Source organism: Heteronotia binoei, chromosome 6 (genome assembly GCF_032191835.1).
Source record: "Heteronotia binoei isolate CCM8104 ecotype False Entrance Well chromosome 6, APGP_CSIRO_Hbin_v1, whole genome shotgun sequence".
Classification (NCBI taxonomy): domain Eukaryota; kingdom Metazoa; phylum Chordata; class Lepidosauria; order Squamata; family Gekkonidae; genus Heteronotia; species Heteronotia binoei.
In genome coordinates this window covers 142,080,773-142,104,322 of record NC_083228.1, presented here as the reverse complement: position 1 = coordinate 142,104,322, position 23,550 = coordinate 142,080,773, and the positions used below count along the sequence as shown (strand labels likewise).

The 23,550-nt window shown below is 49.8% G+C and overlaps 1 protein-coding gene across 1 annotated transcript in view; it reads left to right on the top strand.

Annotated features, from left to right (window-relative positions):
• Nucleotides 1-23,550, top strand: part of LOC132574479 (26S proteasome non-ATPase regulatory subunit 1-like) — a gene marked incomplete at its 5' end in the record, with an annotated part of 261,677 nt that overhangs the window by 29,934 nt on the left and 208,193 nt on the right. Inside the window, 6 exons of the mRNA XM_060242832.1 lie at nucleotides 736-814; nucleotides 7,838-8,011; nucleotides 11,231-11,342; nucleotides 19,182-19,378; nucleotides 21,033-21,128; nucleotides 22,791-22,957. Coding sequence (XP_060098815.1) covers nucleotides 736-814; nucleotides 7,838-8,011; nucleotides 11,231-11,342; nucleotides 19,182-19,378; nucleotides 21,033-21,128; nucleotides 22,791-22,957 — 825 coding nt within the window. The remainder of the gene's footprint in view (nucleotides 1-735; nucleotides 815-7,837; nucleotides 8,012-11,230; nucleotides 11,343-19,181; nucleotides 19,379-21,032; nucleotides 21,129-22,790; nucleotides 22,958-23,550) is intronic.

Here is a 23,550-nt window from a genome sequence, read left to right as displayed (position 1 = left end):
GCCCCGTGGTGCAGAGTGGTAAAGCAGCAGTACTGCAGTACTGTGATCTGAACTCTCTGCTCACGACTTGAGTTCGATTCTGGCGGAAGCTGGGTTCAGGTAGCCGGCCTGAGGTTGACTCAGCCTTCCATCCTTCCGAGGTCAGTAAAATGAGGACCCAGCTTGCTGGGGGGAAAGCGTAGATGACTGGGGAAGGCAATGGCAAACCACCCCGTAAAAAGTCTGCCGTGAAAACACTGTGAAAGCAACGTCACCCAAGTGTCGGAAATGACTGGTGCTTGCACAGGGGACCTTTCTTTTCCTTTTCCTTGCACTTAGTAACAGCCCCATTGCGCAGAGTGATAAAGCTACAGTACTGCAGTCCTAAGATCTGCTCACAACCTGAGTTCAATCCCAGCGGTAGCTGGGTTCAGGTAGTCGGCCCAAGGTTGACTCAGCCTTCCATCCTTCCGAGGTCGGTCAAATGAGTACCCAGCTTGCTGGGGGCAAAGTGTAGATGACTGACAAACCACCCCATAAAAAGTCTGCCGTGAAAACGTTGTGAAAGCGACGTCACACCAGAGTCGGAAATGACTGGTGCTTGCACAGGGGACCTTTCGCTTTCCTTTTCCTTAATTTAACTTTTTATTGTTATCCGTTGTGTTTGTGAGCCGCCCTGAGCCTGCTTCGGTGGGGAGGGCGGGATATAAATGAAAGAAGCTAAACTAAACTACACTGAACTTTTTCTCCTTGCAGAGATAACTTGGAGTGGCTGGCCAGGGCCACCAACTGGGCCAAGTTCACTGCTACGGCCAGCCTGGGGGTGATACATAAGGTAATACCAAATTAGCTGTTGTATGATGAGTAGCTAAGAGAACGGGCACTATGCCCACCTCTGAGGTGTGCAGCGGGCAGGAGGGCCTGGCATTAGTTGACTGAAACCCTGACAACAGACTGCCCGGCATGGTGCTTGTGGGCATTGTGGCACTCTGTGACACCATTTCTGGTGCCCGTCAAGTGCTTTTAGAAGCTGGGCGGGACCAGTTTGGGCTTTTGCCCAGCAGAGCTTCTGATTGGCTGTGTAGATGTTCTAAAGAATTGCTTCGTGGTCATCAGCTGCCACCACAGCACAGGGATCTCCGCCATGAAACATAAAAGGAAGCTGTATAAATACAAAATTATTTAAAGCAAGGGTTTACATAAGAGCCACGTAGAATAAACATCAGATGTTTGAGAGCCACAAAGCAATGAGCATCGTGTCAAGGAAGGAAGATGTTGGAAGGAAGGAAGGAAGGAAGGAAGGAAGGAAGGAAGGAAGGAAGGAAGGCGGAGACGACATTCCGAAGAGTCTTCCCCCACAACAGACACCCTGTGAGGTAGATGAAGATATTGGATTTATATCCCGCCCTCCACTCCGAAGAGTCTCAGAGCGGTCACAATATCCTTTCCCTTCCTCTCCCACAACAGACACCCTGTGAGGTATATGAAGATATTGGATTTATATTCCGCCCTCCACTCAGAGTCTCAGAGCAGCTCACAATCTCCTTTACCTTCCTCCCCCACAACAGACACCCTGTGAGGTTGATGAAGATATTGGATTTATATCCCGCCCTCCACTCCGAAGAGTTTCAGAGCGGCTCACAATCTCCTTTACCTCCCTCCCCCACAACAGACACCCTGTGAGGTGGGTGGGGCTTTCAAGGACAGCTCTGTGATAACTATGCCTGACCCAAGGCTATTCCAGCAGGTGCAAGTGGAGGAGTGGGGAATCAAACCCAGGTCTCCCAGACAAGGGCAGCTGCTGTGAGAGCTCTCTCAGCCCCATCCATCTCTCAGGGTGCCTGTCGTGGGGGGGAGAAGATATGGGAGATTGTAAGCCGCTCTGAGTCTCTGTTTCAGAAAGAAGGGCGGGGTATAAATCTGCAATTCTTCTTCTTCTGAAGGCCTCGGCCTCTGTGCCCTGCTGCTGGACTACCTGAGGAACTGGTTGGCCACTCTGTGAGACAGGATGCTGGACTAGAGGGACCCTCACTGGTGTGATCCAGTAGGGTTGTTCTTATGTTCTTAAAAGGACACATTAAATGATGGGGAAATTACATAGCAGGATCATCGTTTCAGTAAAGTAAACACAGTATCACTGGAAAAGATGATAGCAGGAGCGGTGTATGGCGGCAGGAAAAAGAGGAATGCCACATAAGAGGAGTGGATCGCCATCCAGAGTTCTGCCGCCACATAAACTCATGTTGTGTCTTCTTTTCAAGAGAGCCCGACGCTCGGTTTGCAAGACCTGCACGAGGCTGTTAACAATAGGATGTTTCGGAGGACATCAATTTGTACGCTCGCCGCAAGTTGGAAATGACTTGACGGCACTAAACACACGCGCAGACGAGCGCAGCATAGACCGCAGGCCTAATTATTCATCCCAGTTACTCTGTGAATCACGTAGTACAGACCAGCTCTTATTGCCTGCATAGAAAAGCTCTCTTGAATGCGGTACCGGTACAGAGTGCTTTGGCTCTCTCGGCTCTGCAATTATCAAACCGTGGCTAAAATAATGCGATGACTGCATTCTTAATGGCTTCCCATTAAATGTCTCTGGTGAGTTTGCTTTTGATTAGCGGAGGGTCAAACGCAGCAGCGTCTTTACCATTACCGTTGAGAGGGGGAGAGTAGCTTTTAGTTACTGGCAGCTGTCCAGAGCCTCTGCCTCCAGATAAGCTCATGCGTTTGGGCATAGGAGGGGCCACTCAAACTAGTTCGCTCCGCTTTGGGGTCTGAAAATGATACGGATGCCTGGCCTTTCTCCTGTGCTCTGTTTGATGAAGAAGACTGCAGATTTATACCCCGCCCTTCTCTCTGAATCAGACTCAGAGCGGCTCACAATCTCCTCTATCTTCTCTCCCCACAACAGACACCCTGTGAGGTGGGGGCAGATTTATACCCCACCCTCCTCCCTGAATCAGAGACTCAGAACGGCTCACAATCTCCTATATCTTCTCCCCCCACAACAGACACCCCGTGAGGTGGGGGCAGATTTATACCCTGCCCTTCTCCCTGAATCAGAGACTCAGAGTGGCTCACAATCCCCCTATATCTTCTCCCCCCACAACAGACACCCTGTGAAGTGGGGGCAGATTTATACCCTGCCCTTCTCCCTGAATCAGAGACTCAGAGCGGCTCACAATCTCCCTATATCTTCTTCCTCCACAACAGACACCCTGTGAGGTGGGGGCAGATTTATTCCCTGCCCTTCTCCCTGAATCAGAGACTCAGAGCGGCTCACAATCCCCCTATATCTTCTCCCCCCACAACAGACACCCTGTGAGGTGGGTGGGGCTGAGAGGGCTCTCCCAGATCAGAGTGCATACACTTAACTGCTGCAGCAGACTGGCAGGCTCTCACTCACGTTGTCCTTTTCTGCTGGCAAATATTTTTCTCCATTCGCTGCAACTGATATGTCTCCCTTGGAGCCGTCTCTGGAGAGATGGATGTTTGCGACTGACTGCCAGGCCAGCTGCAGACGGCTGTTTCTTGAGGTCGCAAAAGATTGTTTATCGTCTAAAATATTTACCCCCCGTCTTTCAGCCTTGACTTGAATGACTCAGGACAGCCCGATCTTGTCAGGTTTCGGAAGCTAAGCAGGGTCAGTTCTGGTTAGTCCTTGAATGGAAGACCACCAAGGAAGTTGAGGGTTGCTACACAGAGGTAGGCAATGGCAGACCACCTCTGAACATCTGTTGCCTTGACCTGGATGGCGCAGGCTAGACTGATCTCATCTGATCTCAGAAGCTAAGCAGACTCAGCCCTGGTTGGTACTTGGATGGGAGACCACCAGGGAAGTCCAGGGTTGCTACGCAGAGGCAGGCAATGGCCAACCACCTCTGTTGACCTGGATGGCCCAGGCTAGACTGATCTCACTTGATCTCAGAAGCTAAGCAGACTCAGCCCTGGTTGGTACTTGGATGGGAGACACACCAAGGAAGTCCAGGGTTGCTATGCAGAGGCAGGCGATGGCCAACCACCTCTTGGTCTCCTGCCTTGACCTGGATGGCCCAGGCTAGCCTGATCTCATCCGACCTCAGAAGCAAAGCAGAGTCAGCCCTGGCTGGTACTTGGAAAGGAGACACACCAAGGAAGTCCAGGGTTGCTACACGGAGGCAGGCGATGGCCAAGCACTTCTTTATGTGCCTTGCCCTCACCTGGATTGCCCGGGCTCTCCTGATCTCATCAGATCTCTGAAGCTAAGCAAGGCCAGTCATTAGCACTCAGATAGGAGACCTCCAGAGAAGCCCAGGGTTGCTACGCAGAGGCAAGCAATGTTGGTCTCTTCCCGTGACTTGGTTTGGCCAGGCTAGCCTGATCCCATCAGATCTCTGAATCTAAGCAGGGTCAGCTCTGGTTGATACTTGGTTAGGAGACCTCCAGAGAAGTCCAGGGTTGCTACGCAGAGACAGGCGATGGTCAACTACCTCTATTTATGTCTTTCCCTGACTTGGATGGCCCAGGCTAGACTGATCTTATAAAGGTTAAAACGGATAAAAGGAAGTACTTCTTCACCCAAAGGGTGATTAACATGTGGAATTCACTGCCACAGGAGGTGGTGGCGGCCACAAGTATAGCCACCTTCAAGAGGGGTTTAGATAAAAATATGGAGCACAGGTCCATCAGTGGCTATTAGCCACAGTGTATGTGTGTATATAAAATTTTTTGCCACTGTGTGACACAGAGTGTTGGACTTGATGGGCCGTTGGCCTGATCCAACATGGCTTCTCTTATGTTCTTATGATCTCACCTGATCTCAGAAGCTAACAGGGTCAGCCATGGTTGGTACTTGAATAGGAGACCTCCAGAGAAGTCCAGGGTTGCTACGCAGAGGCAGGCAATGGCCAACCACCTCTGTTGGTCCGTTGGTCCTGGCTAGACTGATCTCATCAGATCTCTGACTCTAAGCAGGGTCAGCCCTGGTTAGTCCTTGGATAGGAGACCTCCAGAGAAGTCCAGGGTTGCTGCGCAGAGGTAGGCAGTGGCCAACCACCTCTGAACATCTTGTGCCTTGAACGCCCTGTGGGGTTGCCGTAAGTCAGCCGCGACTTGATGGCGCTTTCCACCACTTGCTCTGACCCAGGTGTTCTAGGCTAGCCCAGTCTTGTCCAGTCTAGGAAACTAAGCAGGGACTGCCTTGGCTACTATTTGAATAGGAGACCTCTAAGGAATTCCAGGGGCGTAACGCAGAGGCATGGAAGGAGTGACAGACTTCACATTTCTGGGACCCAAGATCACTGCAGGTGGTGACCGTAGCCATGAAATTAAAAGACGTTTGCTCCTTGGGAGAACAGCTATGACGAACTTGGGCTGTATAATAGAAAGAAGAAGAAGAAGAAGACGACGACGACGACATTGGATTTATATTCCACCCTCTACTCAAGAGTCTCAGAGCGGCTCACAATCTCCTTTATCTCCCTCCCCCACAACAGACACCCTGTGAGGTGGGTGGTGCTCAGAGGACTCTCAGAGCAGCTGCCCTTTCAAGGACAACCTCTGCCAGAGCTCTGGCTGACCCAAGGCCATGCCAGCAGGTGCAAGGGGAGGAGTGGGGAATCAAACCCGGTTCTCCCAGATAAGAATCCGCACACTTAACCACTACACTAAACTGGCTCTCCAGTTTGGTAGAGACATCACCCTGTCCACAAAAGTCCGTATAGTCAAAGTGTTGGTATTCCCAGTAGCAATGTATGGCTGTGAGAGATGGACCATAAGGGAGGCCGAGCGCAGAGGAATAGATGCTTTTGAGCTGTGGTGCTGGAGAAGAATCTTGAGAGTCTCTTGGACTGCAAGAAAATCCAATCAGTCAGTCCTAAGGAAAATCAACCCAGACTGTTCCCTGGAAGGTCAGATGCTGAAGCTGAAGCTCAAATGCTTTGGCCACCCAATGAGAAGGGAGAAGACCCTGATGCTGGGAAAGACAGAAGGCAAAAGCAGAAAGGGACGGCAAAAGATGAAATGACTGGACAAACATGAATTTGAGCAGACTTTGGAGGATGGTGGAGGGCCTGGCGTGACTTTGTCCACGGGGTCGCAGAGAGTCTGACTCGACTGTGCGACTGTACAACAACAACGCAGAGGCAGCCAACGGAGAACCACCTCTGATTGTCTTTTACCTTGAAAATCCCGGGGGGGGGGGGTGTTGCTGTGAATTGACTGCGACTTGATGGCACTTCCCCCTACTTCCCTCTTTCGATTATATTCCCCCAAGGCAGTTCACAAGCCTTGTTTGGCCTTCTTGGGAGATCCTTCACCAAGTACTAACCAGGGCTGACCCTGCTTAGCTTCTGAGAAATGATGAGATCACGACATCCCGGACAAACCAGGTGAGGGCAAGGCACATAAAGAGAGCCAGTTTGGTGTAGTGGTGAAGTGTGCGGACTCTTATGTGGGAGAACCGGGTTTGATTCCCCACTCTTCCACTTGCAGCTGCCGGAATGGCCTTGGGTCAGCTATAGCTCTGGCAGAGGTTGTCCTTGAAAGGGCAGCTGCTGTGAGAGCCCTCTCAGCCCCACTCACCTCACAGGGTGTCTGTTGTGGGGGAGGAAGGGAAAGGAGATTGTGAGCCGCTCTGAGTCTCTTCGAAGTGGAGGGCGGGATATAAATCCAATATCTTCATCTACCTCACAGGGTGTCTGTTGTGGGGGAGGAAGGGAAAGGAGATTGTGAGCCGCTCTGAGACTCTTCGGAGTGGAGGGCGGGATATAAATCCAATATCTTCATCTACCTCACAGGGTGTCTGTTGTGGGGGAGGAAGGGAAAGGAGATTGTGAGCCGCTCTGAGACTCTTCGGAGTGGAGGGCGGGATATAAATCCAATATCTTCATCTACCTCACAGGGTGTCTGTTGTGGGGGAGGAAGGGAAAGGAGATTGTGAGCCTCTCTGAGACTCTTTGGAGTGGAGGGCGGGACATAAATCCAATATCTTCATCTACCTCACAGGGTGTCTGTTGTGGGGGAGGAAGATAAAGGAGATTGTGAACATCTTAAACGTTGAATGGCAAAATAACCCGTGGCTAAAACAGAACAGTGAAATTAATAAAATCAAGAGATGTACGCCTTTCTAATACAGAGACAAGCATTCTATTTGCTCAGAGACTTTGCCAGTGTTGGTTGCAAGAAACAGAAACAATCAAACATGTGCTTCTAAGATGTCCTTGGGGAGGAGGAGGAGGCGAAAGGAACATGGGGAGGGGTGTCAAACTCATTTGTGATGAGGGCCAGATCTAACATATATGAGACCTTGTTGGTCTGAGCCGGGCCATGTGTGTACCTATTTAAGATTAGGTAGCAGAGATATAAACTTTTTAAAGGACACAGACAAACACAACTAAAGATTTTTTTAAAAAAAAAACTTAATATAAAGCATGCTTAAAACATTAGCACTTGGTTTTAAAGGTGCTTTCTTTGTATTTCTCCCCTGAGATCCAGGGAACTGGGCAAAGGAAGCAGGTGACCAGGAGGGGTAGGAGCCTCAGACAATGGAGGAAATAAAGGTTTCGCTCTGTAGCTCTGCTGTGTGATTGAGCAAGCCTGGCAAAGCAAACTGAAATGCAGAAGGAAGCAGACAAGAGCCAGTTGCTCAGGGGCCTGCTTTGGCCCCCGGGCCACACGTTTGACACCCCTGGTCCAGCCCATGCTAAATATATTTCCCCTTGGGTTAAGGCTAAGCCAGGCCGAACAAAGTCTGCTCAGGTGGGCTCTCTCCTTTCCGATGCCTATCAGAATATTACAAAACAGGTAGCTACGTTTTGTAATGCTAGCCAGGAGGACTCTTCCAATATTCCATGTTTCTTTTCTCGCACCGAACATGCAGGGCCACGAGAAGGAGGCTCTCCAGTTAATGGCGACGTACCTACCTAAAGACACGTCTCCCGGCTCAGCCTATCAGGAAGGAGGCGGGCTTTACGCCCTGGGACTCATCCACGCCAACCATGGCGGCGACATCATCGACTACTTGCTGAACCAGCTTAAGAACGCCAGCAATGATGTACGTGCTCTCCTAGGGTTCATGGGAGGTGGATGCCCGAGGGTGGCAGGATGGTCGTCTCAAGGGAGATGCAGACAGGCTCCCCATTCCTCGGGGAGAGCTGAAACTTTGTTTCTCTCCTCCGATTGCTGAAACCACATCCGAGAGGAAATGGCCACTGAACTCTTTAATGCAGGGGTGTTAAATTCATTTGAATCTGACATAAATGAGACCTCGTTGGACCAGGCCATGTCAGGTTGGGCCAAGCCATGTCAGGCCGGGCCGTGTGTGTACCAATTTAAGATTAGGTAGCGGAGATATAAATTTTACAAAGAACACAAACACAGATATATGTGTTACAAAAACTTTAAACCTGCTTAAAACGTTAGCACTCGTTGGTCTTAAAGGTGCTTTCTTTGTATTTCTCCCATGGGATCCAGGGAACTGGGCAAAGGGAACTCTGGCTCTTTCCTTCCTTCCCCAAGGGACCAGGAGGGGGAGGAGCCTCAGCCAATAGAAGGGAGAGGCTTGGCTCAGTAACTCTGCTGTGTGATTGAGAGAACCTGGCAAAGCAAGCTACCTCTGCCCCCTTGTCCCCAAGGGAGGAGCTTCAGCCAATGAAGAAAACAGAGCTTTTGCTCTGTAGCTCCTGCACAATTGAGCAAGCCTTGCAAAGCAAGCTGAGATGCAGAAGGAAGCAAGAGAGAGGGAGAAGGAAGCAGAAAAGAGCCAGTTGCTCGGGGGCCTGATAGGAGCCCTCCGGGGACCTGATTCGACCCCCAAACTGTATGTTTGACACCCCTGCTTTAACGTGAATAAAAATGTAAAATCTCCTGTGTGATTTCAGAGTAGATGGAGGTCAGGCTTGCATTTGGGTATAAGAACAGCTCTGCAGGCCTTTGAAGTGAAATGCGGTTTGATGGAGCTTCCCCCTCCCCCCACCACTGGTTGCATTCTGTCTCTTCTCTTCCCTCCACCCCCCAGCGAACACTGTCACTCCTGAACAGGATTTGAAATTAAATCAAAAGTTTCCAGCTCAATATGAGGAGGAACTTCCTGACCGTTAGAGCGATTCCTCAGTGGAACAGGCTTCCTCCTCGGGAGGTGGTGGGCTCTCCTTCCTTGGAGGTTTTTCCACAGAGGCTAGATGGCCATCTGACAGCAATGAAGATCCTATGAATTTAGGGGGAGGGGTTTGTGAGTTTAGAGTGGTTCCTCAGTGGAACAGGCTTCTTCCTTGGGAGGTGGTGGGCTCTCCTTCCTTGGAGGTTTTTCCACAGAGGCTAGATGGCCATCTGACAGCAATGAAGATCCTATGAATTTAGGGGGAGGTGTTTGTGAGTTTCCTGCATTGTGCAGGGGGCTGGACTAGATGGCCCTGGAGGTCCCTTCCAACTCTAGGATCCCATTCCATTCCTTCCTTGCTTGCTTCCTTCAAGGCGGGCTCTCCTTCCTTGGAGGTTTTTCAACAGAGGCTAGAGGGCCATCTGACAGCGATGAGGATCCTGTGAATTGAGGGGGAGGTGTTTGTGAGTTTAGAGCGATTCCTCAGTGGAACAGGCTTCCTCGGGAGGTGGTGGGCTCTCCTTCCTTGGAGGTTTTTCAACAGAGGCTAGAGGGCCATCTGACAGCGATGAGGATCCTGTGAATTGAGGGGGAGGTGTTTGTGAGTTTCCTGCATTGTGCAGGGGACTGGACTAGATGACCCTGGAGGTCCCTTCCAACTCTGTGATTCTGTGATTCCTTACCGTTAGAGCAGTTCCTCAGTGGAACAGGCTTCCTCCTCGGGAGGTGGTGGGCTCTCCTTCCTTGGAGGTTTTTCAACAGAGGCTAGATGGCCATCTGACAGCAATGCGGATCCTGTGAATTTAGGGGGAGGCGTTTGTGAGTTTAGAGCAGTTCCTCAGTGGAACAGGCTTCCTCCTCGGGAGGTGGTGGGCTCTGCTTCCTTGGAGGTTTTTACGCAGAGGCTGGATGGCCATCTGACAGCGATGCTGATTCTCAGGCAGATCACAAGATGGAGGGCAGGAAGGGCTGCATCAGTGCTTAGTTCTTGTGGCCCTTTCTTACATGCCCAGAGAAATGTTGTTTGCCACTTTGGGGTCAGGCAGCAACTTTTTTCCGGGACAAATTGACCAGAGACCCTGATTTTTTTAACCATCTTCTGAGCATGGAGCAGAGGTCACTGGGGTGTGTGCGTGTGGGGGGGGTATTTGTGAGTTTCCTGCATTGTGCAGGGGGTTGGACTAGATGACCTTGGAGGTCACTTTCAGCTCAGTGATTCTGTGAAAGGAAAGGTCCCCCGCACAAGCACCAGTCGTTTCCGGCTCTGGGGTGACATTACTTTCACAACGTTTTCACGGCAGATTTTTTACGAGTCGGCTACCTGAACCCAGCTTCCGCCGGGGAACGAACTCAGGTCGTGAGCAGAGCTCAGGACTGCAATACTGCAGCTTTACTACTCTGCGCCACGGAGCTCTTTTCAGAGTATAAAAATGGTAAAGGCAGTCCCCTGTGCAAGCACCAGTCATTTCCGACTCTGGAGGGACGTGGCTTTCACGTTTTCACGGCAGACTTTTTACGGGGTGGTTTGCCATTGCCTTCCCCAGTCATCTGCCCTTTCCCCCCAGCAAGCTACACTTCTCCCCCCAGCAATCTGGGGACTCATTCTACTGACCTCGGAAGGATGGAAGGCCGAGTCAACCTCGAGCCGGCTACCTGAAAACCCAGCTTCCGCCGGGGATCGAACTCAGGTCGTGAGCAGAGCTTAGGACTGCAGGACTGAGTCCCCAACAAAGAGCTCATGGACCACCATGGCACCTTGCCTGGTGCCCTCCCAGTGTTTTTAGAAAGTGATTTGGGGCCAGTGGGGCTTTTGCCCAGCAGGGCTTCTGATTGGCTATATACATTTTTTTTTAAAATTTGCTCGAGCTGCAGCTGCCCCCACAAGGGATCTTCCCTGCGTGACTGAAAGCAAGCTTGAGCGTGTGGGGAAAAACAGTTCAAAGCAATATGTTCGTTTTAAAGGGCAACCAGCTAAGCAGGGCTTCTGACCGAATGCTAAAGATCTATTATTACAATTGCATGTAATCTCGCTCCCGGACATTTTGTGGTTGGCTCCGTCTCCCACGGCAGCCATTTTATATCAGAATTCCCCAGGTGCTCACAGGCTCCAAAAGGTTGGGGACCCTTGCTCTAAAGAACGTGAACAATTCCCTTTCCCCCTTTTATTTTCGGCAGATCGTCCGCCACGGGGGCAGCCTTGGCCTCGGCTTAGCCGCCATGGGGACCGCACGCCAAGATGTGTATGACCTTCTGAAAACAAACCTGTACCAAGATGATGCAGTGACAGGTGAGGTGGCACTTTGAACAGACCTGTTGAGAGGAGGAGCAGAGCAGAGCAGCTCTGATAGCTGAGACAGCTGGAGAAATTGCTGAGAATTTCTGAGTTTTGAAGGACTACATTCTAAGGTTTGTGGGGCTGCCTAAAATTCTAAGGTGTGATAGCTGGGGAACTGCTCTTTGTTTGGTTGACTGCCTTAAGGGTGAAAGAGATTGAGAGTGATTGCTGCTGATTGAGAGTGATTGCTGAGGAGTGCCCTGCTCCACCTCTTTGCATTTTAAGCTGCGCCTTGCCAAAGGCTGAGCACATCTCACAGAGGTCTGGGAGGAGCAGAGCAGAGCAGCTCTGATAGCTGAGACAGCTGGAGAAATTGCTGAGAATTTCTGAGTTTTGAAGGACTACATTCTAAGGTTTGTGGGGCTGCCTAAAATTCTAAGGTGTGATAGCTGGGGAACTGCTCTTTGTTTGGTTGACTGCCTTAAGGGTGAAAGAGATTGAGAGTGATTGCTGCTGATTGAGAGTGATTGCTGAGGAGTGCCCTGCTCCACCTCTTTGCATTTTAAGCTGCGCCTTGCCAAAGGCGCGAGCCTTTGGCGCGAGCCGAAGGGCGAGAGCTAAAGGGCTCTTGGCCTGTGGCTCTTCGCCTAGGGGCTCTCTAAGGAGCAGGAACCCAGATCCCTGGCTTCCTTGTTCTCCAAATAAGGTAAGTTCCCAATAAGGTAAGTTTAGGTAAGTTGACCCGCCAGAAGGGGAGCCACTTAAACAGCATTTAAAGAGGACTGTATATTTTAATATATATATATATATACAATGAAGATAGAATGCCAGCAGGGGGTTGGGGGCTTTCCAGTGTTTTGCACTGAGTGTCACATGTATGACTATCTGCCCAAAGGACAGAAGTCTTGGGTGTGTGCTCGATGCAAGGAGCTCCTGGTCCTCAGGGAACGAGTTCGTACCCTTGAGGCCGAGGTGACTGCCCTGGAGAAGCAGAGACGGTCAGTTAGGCACTTGGGGAAGACTCTCGGGGGCGTATTAGATGAGCCCCGCTCTGAACGTAGCAGCCCCGTTGCTGCCAGAGAGCGTGAGGGTCGAGAGGGAACAGGGCACCGTGCTGAGGATAAGGGGAATGCGCCCTCAGAAGGGACCTCTTCTTCGGTCGGTGAGCGGGAATCCTTTCGCGCCAAGGAACCATCCCTGAGCAGGGGGAGAGGGGGGGTATTGGTAGTTGGTGATTCGATCATTAGGCAAGTAGACAGCCGGGTGGCGAAACCGCGTACTGACCGTATGGTGACTTGCCTGCCTGGTGCGAAGGTAGCGGACATTACGCGTGTAGTAGATAGACTGATAGACAGTGCTGGGGAGGAGCCTGTGGTCGTGGTGCATGTTGGCACCAACGATGTGGGGAAATGCAGTCGTGAGGTCCTGGAGGAAAAATTTAGGCTGCTAGGCGGGAGACTTAAGGCCAGGACCTCCAAGGTAGCCTTCTCGGAAGTGCTACCTGTTCCACGTGCAGGGCAGGAGAGACAGGCACAAATTAGAAGTCTCAATGTGTGGATGAGACGATGGTGTAAGGAGGAAGGGTTTAAGTTTGTTAGGCACTGGGATGCTTTCTGGAACAAGCGGGAGCTGTACAAAAGAGACGGTCTCCACTTGTCCCCGGATGGAACCAGGCTGCTGGCGCTTAAAATCAAAAAGGTGGCAGAGCAGTTTTTAAACTAAATCTTGGGGGAAAGCCGACAGGAGATGAAATGTCTCTGGTTCGGGAGGACTCGTCTCAAAGAGATGAAGGGTTAGCTGCTATTTTTCTACCGGGTAACGGACCGGAGTTGTCCACTGTGAAGGTGACAAACAATATGGACTGTCTGCCAGTGTCTCGAGGCGGCAGGAGGAAGGTGGCGGGCCTAGCTCGCCTGGGAAATTATAGATGTTTGTATGCAAATGCTAGAAGTGTTCAAAGTAAAATTGGTGAATTGGAATGTTTAGTGCTGGGAGAAAACATAGACATTGTGGGAATTTCAGAAACTTGGTGGAATGAGGAGAATCAGTGGGACACGGTGATTCCTGGATATAAGCTATATCGGAAGGATAGGGAGGGAAGGGTTGGAGGTGGGGTGGCTCTGTATGTCAGAGAGGATATACGGTCCAGTAAGGCTGAGATCAGAGAATTAGATTCACTTTTAGAAATGCTTTGGGTTGAAATAGGGGGCCCAAAAGGAAATTTAACTATGGGAGTTTGTTATCGCCCACCAAATCAAAAGAGAGAGGACGATTATAATATGATGGAAGGCTTAAAGATAGCGGCTAAACGTAAAAACTGTGTTGTAATAGGTGATTTTAACTACCCGCAGATTGATTGGGTCAATATGTGTTCTGGTCGAGAGAAAGAGATTGAGTTTCTTGATGCTCTCAATGACTGTGCTATGGAGCAGATGGTCTCAGAACCTACCAGGGGTGGGGCGATCCTGGATTTGGTCCTAAGTAATGCCCAAGACTTGGTGAGAGATGTAAAAGTGATTGCGCCGCTTGGGAGCAGTGACCATAATGTTATTGATTTCACCGTTTGTATAAATAGGGAGTTGTCCAAAAAGACCACCACAACCACGTTTAACTTTAAAAGGGGTAAATACACTGAGATGAGGAGGCATGTGAGGAAGAAACTGAAAGGAAAGGTACATACGGTCAAAACCCTTGAGAAAGCTTGGACGCTATTTAAAACTATAATCCTAGAAGCTCAGATAAAATACATACCACAAGTTAGGAAAGGCACAAACAGGCATAAGAAAAGGCCTGCGTGGTTAACAAATAAAGTAATGGAAGCTGTAAAAGGTAAGAAGGACTCCTTTAAGCGGTGGAAAACCAGTCCAAGTGAGATTAGTAAAAGGGAACACAGGCTGTGGCAAATCAAATGCAAGACTGTGATCAGGCAGGCAAAAAGGGACTATGAGGAGCATATTGCAAAAAACATAAAGACCAACAATAAAACTTTCTTCAAATATATTAGAAGTAGGAAACCAGCCAGGGAGGCAGTGGGGCCCTTGGATGACCATGGGGTAAAAGGATTACTGAAGGAGGATAGGGAAATGGCTGAAAAGCTAAATGAATTTTTTGCCTCCGTCTTCACTGTAGAAGACGAGAACTTTTTGCCCGCCCCAGAACCACTAATTTTGGAAGGGGTGTTGAAAGACCTGAGTCAGATTGAGGTGACAAATGAGGAGGTCCTACAACTGATAGACAAATTAAAAACTAATAAGTCACCGGGTCCGGATGGCATACATCCGAGAGTTCTGAAGGAACTCAAAGTTGAACTTGTGGATCTTCTAACAAAAATCTGTAATCTTTCATTGAAATCTGCCTCCATTCCTGAGGACTGGAAGGTAGCAAATGTCACCCCCATCTTTAAAAAAGGTTCCAGAGGAGATCCGGGAAACTACAGGCCAGTCAGTCTGACTTCAATACCGGGAAAGTTGGTAGAAACCATTATCAAGGACAGAATGAGTAGGCACATTGATGAACACGGGTTATTGAGGAAGACTCAGCATGGGTTCTGCAAGGGAAGATCTTGCCTCACTAACCTGTTGCATTTCTTTGAGGGGGTGAACAAACATGTGGACAAAGGAGACCCGATAGATGTTGTTTACCTTGACTTCCAGAAAGCTTTTGATAAAGTTCCTCATCAAAGGCTACTTAGAAAGCTTGAGAATCATGGAGTAAAAGGACAGGTCCTCTTGTGGATCAAAAACTGGCTGAGTAATAGGAAGCAGAGAGTGAGTATAAATGGGCAGTCTTCGCAGTGGAGGACGGTAAGCAGTGGGGTGCCGCAGGGCTCGGTACTGGGTCCCATGCTTTTTAACTTGTTCATAAATGATTTAGAGTTCGGAGTGAGCAGTGAAGTGGCCAAGTTTGCGGATGACACTAAATTGTTCAGGGTGGTGAGAACCAGAGAGGATTGTGAGGAACTCCAAAGGGATCTGTTGAGGCTGGGTGAGTGGGCGTCAACGTGGCAGATGCGGTTCAATGTGGCCAAGTGCAAAGTAATGCACATTGGGGCTAAGAATCCCAGCTACAAATACAAGTTGATGGGGTGTGAACTGGCAGAGACTGATCAAGAGAGAGATCTTGGGGTCATGATAGATAACTCACTGAAAGTGTCAAGACAGTGTGCGTTTGCAATAAAAAAGGCCAATGCCATGCTGGGAATTATTAGGAAGGGAATTGAAAACAAATCAGCCAGTATCATAATGCCCCTGTATAAATCGATGGTGCGGTCTCATTTGGAGTACTGTGTGCAGTTCTGGTCGCCGCACCTCAAAAAGGATATTATAGCTTTAGAGAAGGTGCAGAGAAGGGCAACTAGAATGATTAAAGGGCTGGAGCACTTTCCCTATGAAGAAAGGTTGAAACGCTTGGGACTCTTTAGCTTGGAGAAACGTCGACTGCGGGGTGACATGATAGAGGTTTACAAGATAATGCATGGAATGGAGAAAGTAGAGAAAGAAGTACTTTTCTCCCTTTCTCACAATACAAGAACTCGTGGGCATTCGATGAAATTGCTGAGCAGACAGGTTAAGACGGATAAAAGGAAGTACTTCTTCACCCAAAGGGTGATTAACATGTGGAATTCACTGCCACAGGAGGTGGTGGCGGCCACAAGTATAGCCACCTTCAAGAGGGGTTTAGATAAAAATATGGAGCACAGGTCCATCAGTGGCTATTAGCCACAGTGTATGGAGCACAGGTCCATCAGTGGCTATTAGCCACAGTGTATGTGTGTATATAACATTTTTTGCCACTGTGTGACACAGAGTGTTGGACTTGATGGGCCGTTGGCCTGATCCAACATGGCTTCTCTTATGTTCTTATGTTCTTATGAGAAGGGGGCAGTTCTTGGCACATGGTTAAGAGCCAGTTTGGTGTCGTGGTGAAGTGCGCGGACTCTTATCTGGGAGAACCGGGTTTGATTCCCCACTCCTCCACTTGCAGCTGCTGGAATGGCCTTGGGTCAGCCAGAGCTCTCTTATCTGGGAGAACCGGGTTTGATTCCCCACTCCTCCACTTGCAGCTGCTGGGATGGCCTTGGGTCAGCCAGAGCTCTCTTCTCTGGGAGAACCAGGTTTGATTCCCCACTCCTCCACTTGCAGCTGCTGGAATGGCCTTGGGTCAGCCATAACTCTTGTAGGAGGTGTCCTTGAAAGGGCAGCTGCTGAGCTAGGAATGCTTTGAGAGCCAGTTTGGTGTAGTGGTGAAGTGCGCGGACTCTTATCTGGGAGAACCGGGTTTGATTCCCCACTCCTCCACTTGCAGCTGCTGGAATGGCCTTGGGTCAGCCATAACTCTTGTAGGAGGTGTCCTTGAAAGGGCAGCTGCTGAGCTAGGAATGCTTTGAGAGCCAATTTGGTGTAGTGGTGAAGTGCGCGGACTCTTATCTGGGAGAACCGGGTTTGATTCCCCACTCCTCCACTTGCAGCTGCTGGAATGGCCTTGGGTCAGCCATAGCTCTGGCAGAGGTTGTCCTTGAAAGGGCAGCTGCTGTGAGAGCCCCCTCCACCCCCACCCACCTCACAGGGTGTCTGTTGTGATGGTGGAGGGGACAGCAAAGGAGATTGTGATTGCACTGAGACTCTGAGATTCAGTGTATACGGTGGGATATAAATCCAATTGCTGCTGCTTCTTCTCCCCCTTCTCTCCTCCTTTCCTTCTTTCTCCTTTCCCTCTTTTCCTTCTTCTTTCTGGACTGTATAGAGATGTGAAGGAAAACCCAGGAGAGAAAAAAAGTATACTATTACAATATGACGTTGGGGCATCAGTAATTTGGCTGTGACCTGTTCAGAACCTTGGAACAAAGCAATGACATTTTGAACCTTTTGGCAATGCAAATGTCCGATCAAAATCAAATCAAACGAACCTTTAATGGCACGGATCCAAGCGAGCAGCTGTGTTGGTCTGAAGCAGCTGAACAAAGCAGGAGTCAAGTTTCACCTTTAAGACCAACCAATTTTTATTTAGAAATCACCTATGTATGGCTTTGCTCACTGTGCTGGATTCCTCGTCTGATGAAGTGTGTTTAAGAGCACAATCTTTCATTGAAATCTGCCTCCGTTCCTGAGGACTGGAAGGTAGCAAATGTCACCCCCATCTTTAAAAAGGGTTCCAGAGGAGATCCGGGAAATTACAGGCCAGTCAGTCTGACTTCAATACCGGGAAAGTTGGTAGAAACCATTATCAAGGACAGAATGAGTAGGCACATTGATGAACACAAGTTATTGAGGAAGACTCAGCATGGGTTATGTAGGGGAAGATCTTGCCTCACTAACCTGTTACATTTCTTTGAGGGGGTGAACAAACATGTGGACAAAGGAGATCCGTTAGATGTTGTTTACCTTGACTTCCAGAAAGCTTTTGATAAAGTTCCTCATCAAAGGCTCCTTAGAAAGCTCGAGAGTCATGGAGTAAAAGGACAGGTTCTCTTGTGGATCAAAAACTGGCTGAGTAATAGGAAGCAGAGAGTGAGTATAAATGGGCAGTCTTCGCAGTGGAGGACGGTAAGCAGTGGGGTGCCGCAGGGCTCGGTACTGGGTCCCATGCTCTTTAACTTGTTCATAAATGATTTAGAGTTGGGAGTGAGCAGTGAAGTGGCCAAGTTTGCGGATGACACTAAATTGTTCAGGGTGGTGAGAACCAGAGAGGATTGTGAGGCACTCCAAAGGGATCTGTTGAGGCTGGGTGAGTGGGCGTCAACGTGGCAGATGCGGTTCAATGTGGCCAAGTGCAAAGTAATGCACATTGGGGCCAAGAATCCCAGCTATAAATACAAGTTGATGGGGTGTGAACTGGCAGAGACTGACCAAGAGAGAGATCTTGGGGTTGTGGTAGATAACTCACTGAAAATGTCAAGACAGTGTGTGTTTGCAATAAAAAAGGCCAACGCCATGCTGGGAATTATTAGGAAGGGAATTGATAACAAATCAGCCAGTATCATAATGCCCCTGTATAAATCGATGGTGTGGTTTCATTTGGAGTACTGTGTGCAGTTCTGATCGCCGCACCTTAAAAAGGATATTATAGCATTGGAGAAAGTCCAGAAAAGGGCAACTAGAATGATTAAAGGGCTGGAACACTTTCCCTATGAAGAAAGGTTGAAACACTTAGGTCTCTTTAGCTTGGAGAAACGTCGACTACGGGGTGACATGATAGAGGTTTACAAGATAATGCATGGGATGGAGAAAGTAGAGAAAGAAGTACTTTTCTCCCTTTCTCACAATACAAGAACTCGTGGGCATTCGATGAAATTGCTGAGCAGTCAGGTTAAAACGGATAAAAGGAAGTACTTCTTCACCCAAAGGGTGATTAACATGTGGAATTCACTGCCACAGAAGGTGGTGGTGGCTACAAGCATAGCCACCTTCAAGAGGGGTTTAGATAAAAATATGGAGCAGAGGTCCATCAGTGGCTATTAGCCACAGTGTGTGTGTGTGTGTATATAAATTTTTTGGCCACTGTGTGACACAGAGTGCTGGACTGGATGGGCCATTGGCCTGATCCAACATGGCTTCTCTTATGTTCTTACACGAAAGATGACGTTCTAAATAAAAATTGGTTGGTCTTAAAGGTGAAACTTGATTCCTGCTTTGTTTTAATGGCACAGTAGTACAATAAAACCGGGATAAACAGTCCAAGAACGAGACACTTAAAAATGTAAAGAAGGTAGCTCTAAAGTTTGCTCCCCGTGTTATTTTGGCCTCTCTTTCGCACAATGCAAATGTCTAGAAATCTGTCTTCCGTTTACCCCGGAGTGATCTGGCTGTTCACTTTTGCTTCTCCTTCCATCTCCCTCCCCACCCTCCCCTGCAGGTGAAGCGGCTGGCCTGGCTCTCGGACTGGTGATGCTGGGATCGAAAAACGCCCAGGCGATTGAGGACATGGTGGGCTACGCCCAGGAGACCCAGCACGAGAAGATCCTGCGAGGCCTGGCGGTCGGCATCGCCCTGGTGATGTACGGGCGGATGGAGGAGGCCGACGCCCTCATCGAGAGCCTCTGCAGGGACAAGGTGAGTCGGTGCCGCTCCCCGGAAACTGCCCAGCTGCACTGAGCATCTCTCTAGCCCGTTGAGCCAGTTTGGCGTAGTGGTGAAGTGCACGGACTCTTATCTGGGAGAACCGGGTTTGATTCCCTACTCCTCCACTTGCACCTGCTGGAATGGCCTTGGGTCAGCCAGAGCTCTCTTATCTGGGAGAACCGGGTTTGATTCCCCACTCCTCTGCTTGCAGCTGCTGGAATGGCCTTGGGTCAGTCATAGCTCTGGCAGAGGTTGTCCTTGAAAGGGCAGCTGCTGTGTGAGCCCTCTCAGCCCCACCCACCTCACAGGGTGTCTGTTGTGGGGGGAGAAGATCTAGGAGATTGTAAGCCACTCCGAGACTGATTCAAAGAGAAGGGCGGGGTATAAATCTACAGCCGTCTTCTTCTCCACTTGCAGCTGCTGGAATGGCCTTGGGTCAGCCAGAGCTCTGGCAGAGGTTGTCCTTGAAAGGGCAGCTTCTGGGAGACCCCTCTCAGCTCCACCCACCTCACAGGACACCCTGTGAGGTAGGAGGGGCTGAGAGAGTTCTCTCAGAAGCTGCCTTTTCAAGGACAAGCCTGCAGGAGCTATGGCTGACCCAAGGCCTTTCCAGCAGCTGCAAGTGGAGGAGTGGGGAATCAAACCCGGTTCCCCCAGATAAGAGTCCGTGCTCTTCACCGCTGCACCTAGCCTTGCATTTGAGTAAATATTGTAAGAGAGGATTAATGAGTTTTTCTGCTCTGAGGAGGAGAAATCGTGAGCCTTTGGTAGAGCATTGCTAAGTTGGGATAGGTAAAGATAACTAGATAGATTTCATTTTACCTTGCTCTGCTTGTTGCTCAGTCAAATTAGGTTAAATTAAAGTAATAGTCAGAGTAAAACTATTCTAGGAATGCTCTGTAACTTTTAGTGGATAGGTTGGATGGAAAGAACGTCTTGGTGTTGAGATTCTAAAAACCAGTAACCTTCTAAGCTCAGAACAGACTACAGTTTGGATGTTAAATAAAGCAGCCCCCCTGATTTATTTTCAGTAATGTAATATCTCAACATCGAGGCTGTCACGGCTCAGAGGGGTATTAACCAATTGCTGCCACCACTCTGGGTTCAGGGTTCCCCTTGAGAAGGCCCAGAGTTCCCTCCCAAGCCCTTCAGACCTCCTTTAGCTTAGGCCACAGAATAGGCGTGAGGACCAGGCAGAGGGAACAACAGGGGAAAAAAGGGTTTATTTAAAAGATCAGTCAGTGCAGTATAACAAACAAGGTGCATTAAACAGTAGAAGGAGTGACGGGAAAAGAAACCAATGCCTTAACGCGTCTGGACTTACTGTCCCTAGATTGCCTCAGTCAAACCTGCGCCTACTCGCCCTTCCTCTAAGGGCGGGGGTCTCTTCCTTGCAGCAGCTCTTCCTCAGCTCTGCCTCGGAGGAAAAGAACACTCCCTGCCTGGGCTTGGTCCTTTTATGTTCTCCTCCCGGGCCCCACCCCTCTCTGGGCCAGTTTCCCTCCAAAAACCTTGCCACCCAATCAGAGGGACTGAAGGGATCCTGGGAAATGTAGGCTCTTTTGTAACGCCTAGGCAGGCTTCTCTGGGCTTGCAGGCCTCGCTAGACCCAGCATCATGACAGAGGCCCGCTCTTGTCTTTCAGGATCCGATCCTCCGTCGTTCGGGGATGTATACAGTTGCCATGGCGTACTGCGGCTCAGGGAACAACAAAGCGATCAGGCGCCTCTTGCATGTGGCAGTAAGTATCCTAAGGCTGTGGGGTGGAGTGTGTGCGCGCTCGGGGAAACACAGCCAGCTCCTCTGCAGATCTTTGCAGTTGGCATCAGTTGCAGATGCTCTGCTGCTCCAAGACTTAAAGTAGCTGTCATTTAGAAACCAAGCTGTGGGTTGAGCTTCTAGAAGCGCAAACGGAGGTGTTCGACTGCGTTTGTTGCCCTTTACTCCCAGTTTCTGGAATTCTTTGTTTGGTACCTGAAGAGAGCCAGTTTGGTGTAGTGTTTAAAGTGTGCGGACTCTTATCTGGGAGAACCGGGTTTGATTCCCCACTCCTCCACTTGCAGCTGCTGGAATGGCCTTGGGTCAGCCATAGCTCTCTTATCTGGGAGAACCGGGTTTGATTCCCCACTCCTCCACTTGCACCTGCTAGCATGGCCTTGGGTCAGCCAGAGCTCTGACAGAGGTTGTCCTTGAAAGGGCAGCTGCTGTGAGAGCCCTCTCAGCCACACCCACCTCACAATGTGTCTGTTGTGGGGGAGGAAGATAAAGGAGATTGTGAGCCGCTCTGAGATTCAGAGAGAAAGGCGGGATATAAATCCAATATCATCTTCATCTTCTTCTTCTACCTGGCTAACCTCAGAGTAGGACCCCTTCAGTCACCATGGCTAGTAGCCGCCAATAGACCCTTCCTCCATGAATCTATCAAACCCCCCCTTTTAAGAAGAAGAAGAAGAAGATGATATTGGATTTATATCCCGCCCTCCACTCCGAAGAGTCTCAGAGCGGCTCACAATCTCCTTTCCCTTCCTCCCCCACAACAGACACCCTGTGAGGTAGATGAAGATATTGGATTTATATCCCGCCCTCCACTCCAAAGAGTCTCAGAGCGGCTCACAATCTCCTTTCCCTTCCTCCCCGGCAACAGACGCCCTGTTCGGTGGGTGGGGCCAAGAGGGCTCTCACAGCTGCTGACCTTTCAAGGACAACCTCTGCGAGAGCTATGACTGACCCAAGGCCATTCCAGCAGCTGCAACTGGAGGAGTGGGGAATCAAACCTGGTTCTCCCAGATAAGAGTCCGCGCACTTAACCACTACACCAAACTGGCTCCTCATGACTCCCCCATGCGGCTGGAGTCATGGTGCCAAGCTCTGCCAGAGCTCTGGCTGACCCAAGGCCATTCCTGCAGGTGCAAGTGGAGAAATGGGGAATCAAACCCGGTTCTCCCAGATAAAAGTCCACCCACGTAACCACTGCACGAAACTGGCTTAAGAAGACAGACACCCTGTGAGGTGGGTGGGGCTGAGAGAGCTCTCACAGCTGCTGCCCTTTCAAGGACAACTTCTGCGAGAGCTATGGCTGACCCAAGGCCCTTCCAGCAGCTGCAAGTGGAGGCGTGGGGAATCAAACACGGTTCTCCCGGATAAGAGTCCATTCACTTCACCACTACACCAAACTGGCTCGCCAAGCCCATGTATGACTTTTGCTGTCTGTACATCATCTGGCTGCCAATTCCACATCATGAGGAAATTGTGACTGGGCGGTTCATCTGTCAGGGGAGAGAGTTAGAAAAGGTGCTCTTTTGCCTTTTAAAGCTGCATTCACACCTCTGATGAAATTGAAAAACGCCGTGGCCAGTTTCCCTGAACGTCGCCCTCGAAACTCTCTCTTTCCCCTTCTGAACAGGTGAGCGACGTCAACGATGATGTACGAAGGGCAGCCGTGGAGTCCCTGGGCTTCATTTTGTTCAGGTACGGTTTTCTCATATCCTTCTCTTTTGCGTTATCCGACGATGTATCCAAAGTTCTGCAGAGTCACCTGTGCTTCCTCTTAAGCAAACAAAAAACTTGTCTGTATTGAAGTCTCGCACGTAGAGCAGACCCAGAAGACGTCTCCTTAGACTTGTTGGTTTTTTGGGTTTTTTGAAGGTCATTTTAATATCGCTTCACAAATTTAAAAAGGTGTTGACTTAAGAGTTCCCCCTGCAGACTTGGCTGCAGTTCTGGGGGAGCAGCTTGGTTTCGCCGGTAATTCGTTGGGAGGATTTTTCCCCTGGTTCTCCCAGAAAATCCTGGATACATTTGGGAAGCTGAAATGCACCCAAAGAATACTGATACCGTGTTTTCCGGATAAATTTCTGTTTGGGTAGACCCAAGAGAGCCTCGTGGCGCAGAGTGGTAAAGCTGCAGTACTGCAGTCGGAGCCCTCTGCTCACGACCTGAGTTCGATCCCGACAGAAGCTGGTTTCAGGTTGCCGGCTCCAGGTTGACTCAGCCTTCCATCCTTCTGAGGTCGGTAAAATCAGGACCCAGCTTGCTGGGGGGAAAGTGTAGATGACTGGGGAAGGCAATGGCAAACCACCCCGTCAAAAGTCTGCCGTGAAAACGTGAAAGCAACGTCACCCCAGAGTCGGAAACGACTGGTGCTTTCACAGGGGACTACCTTT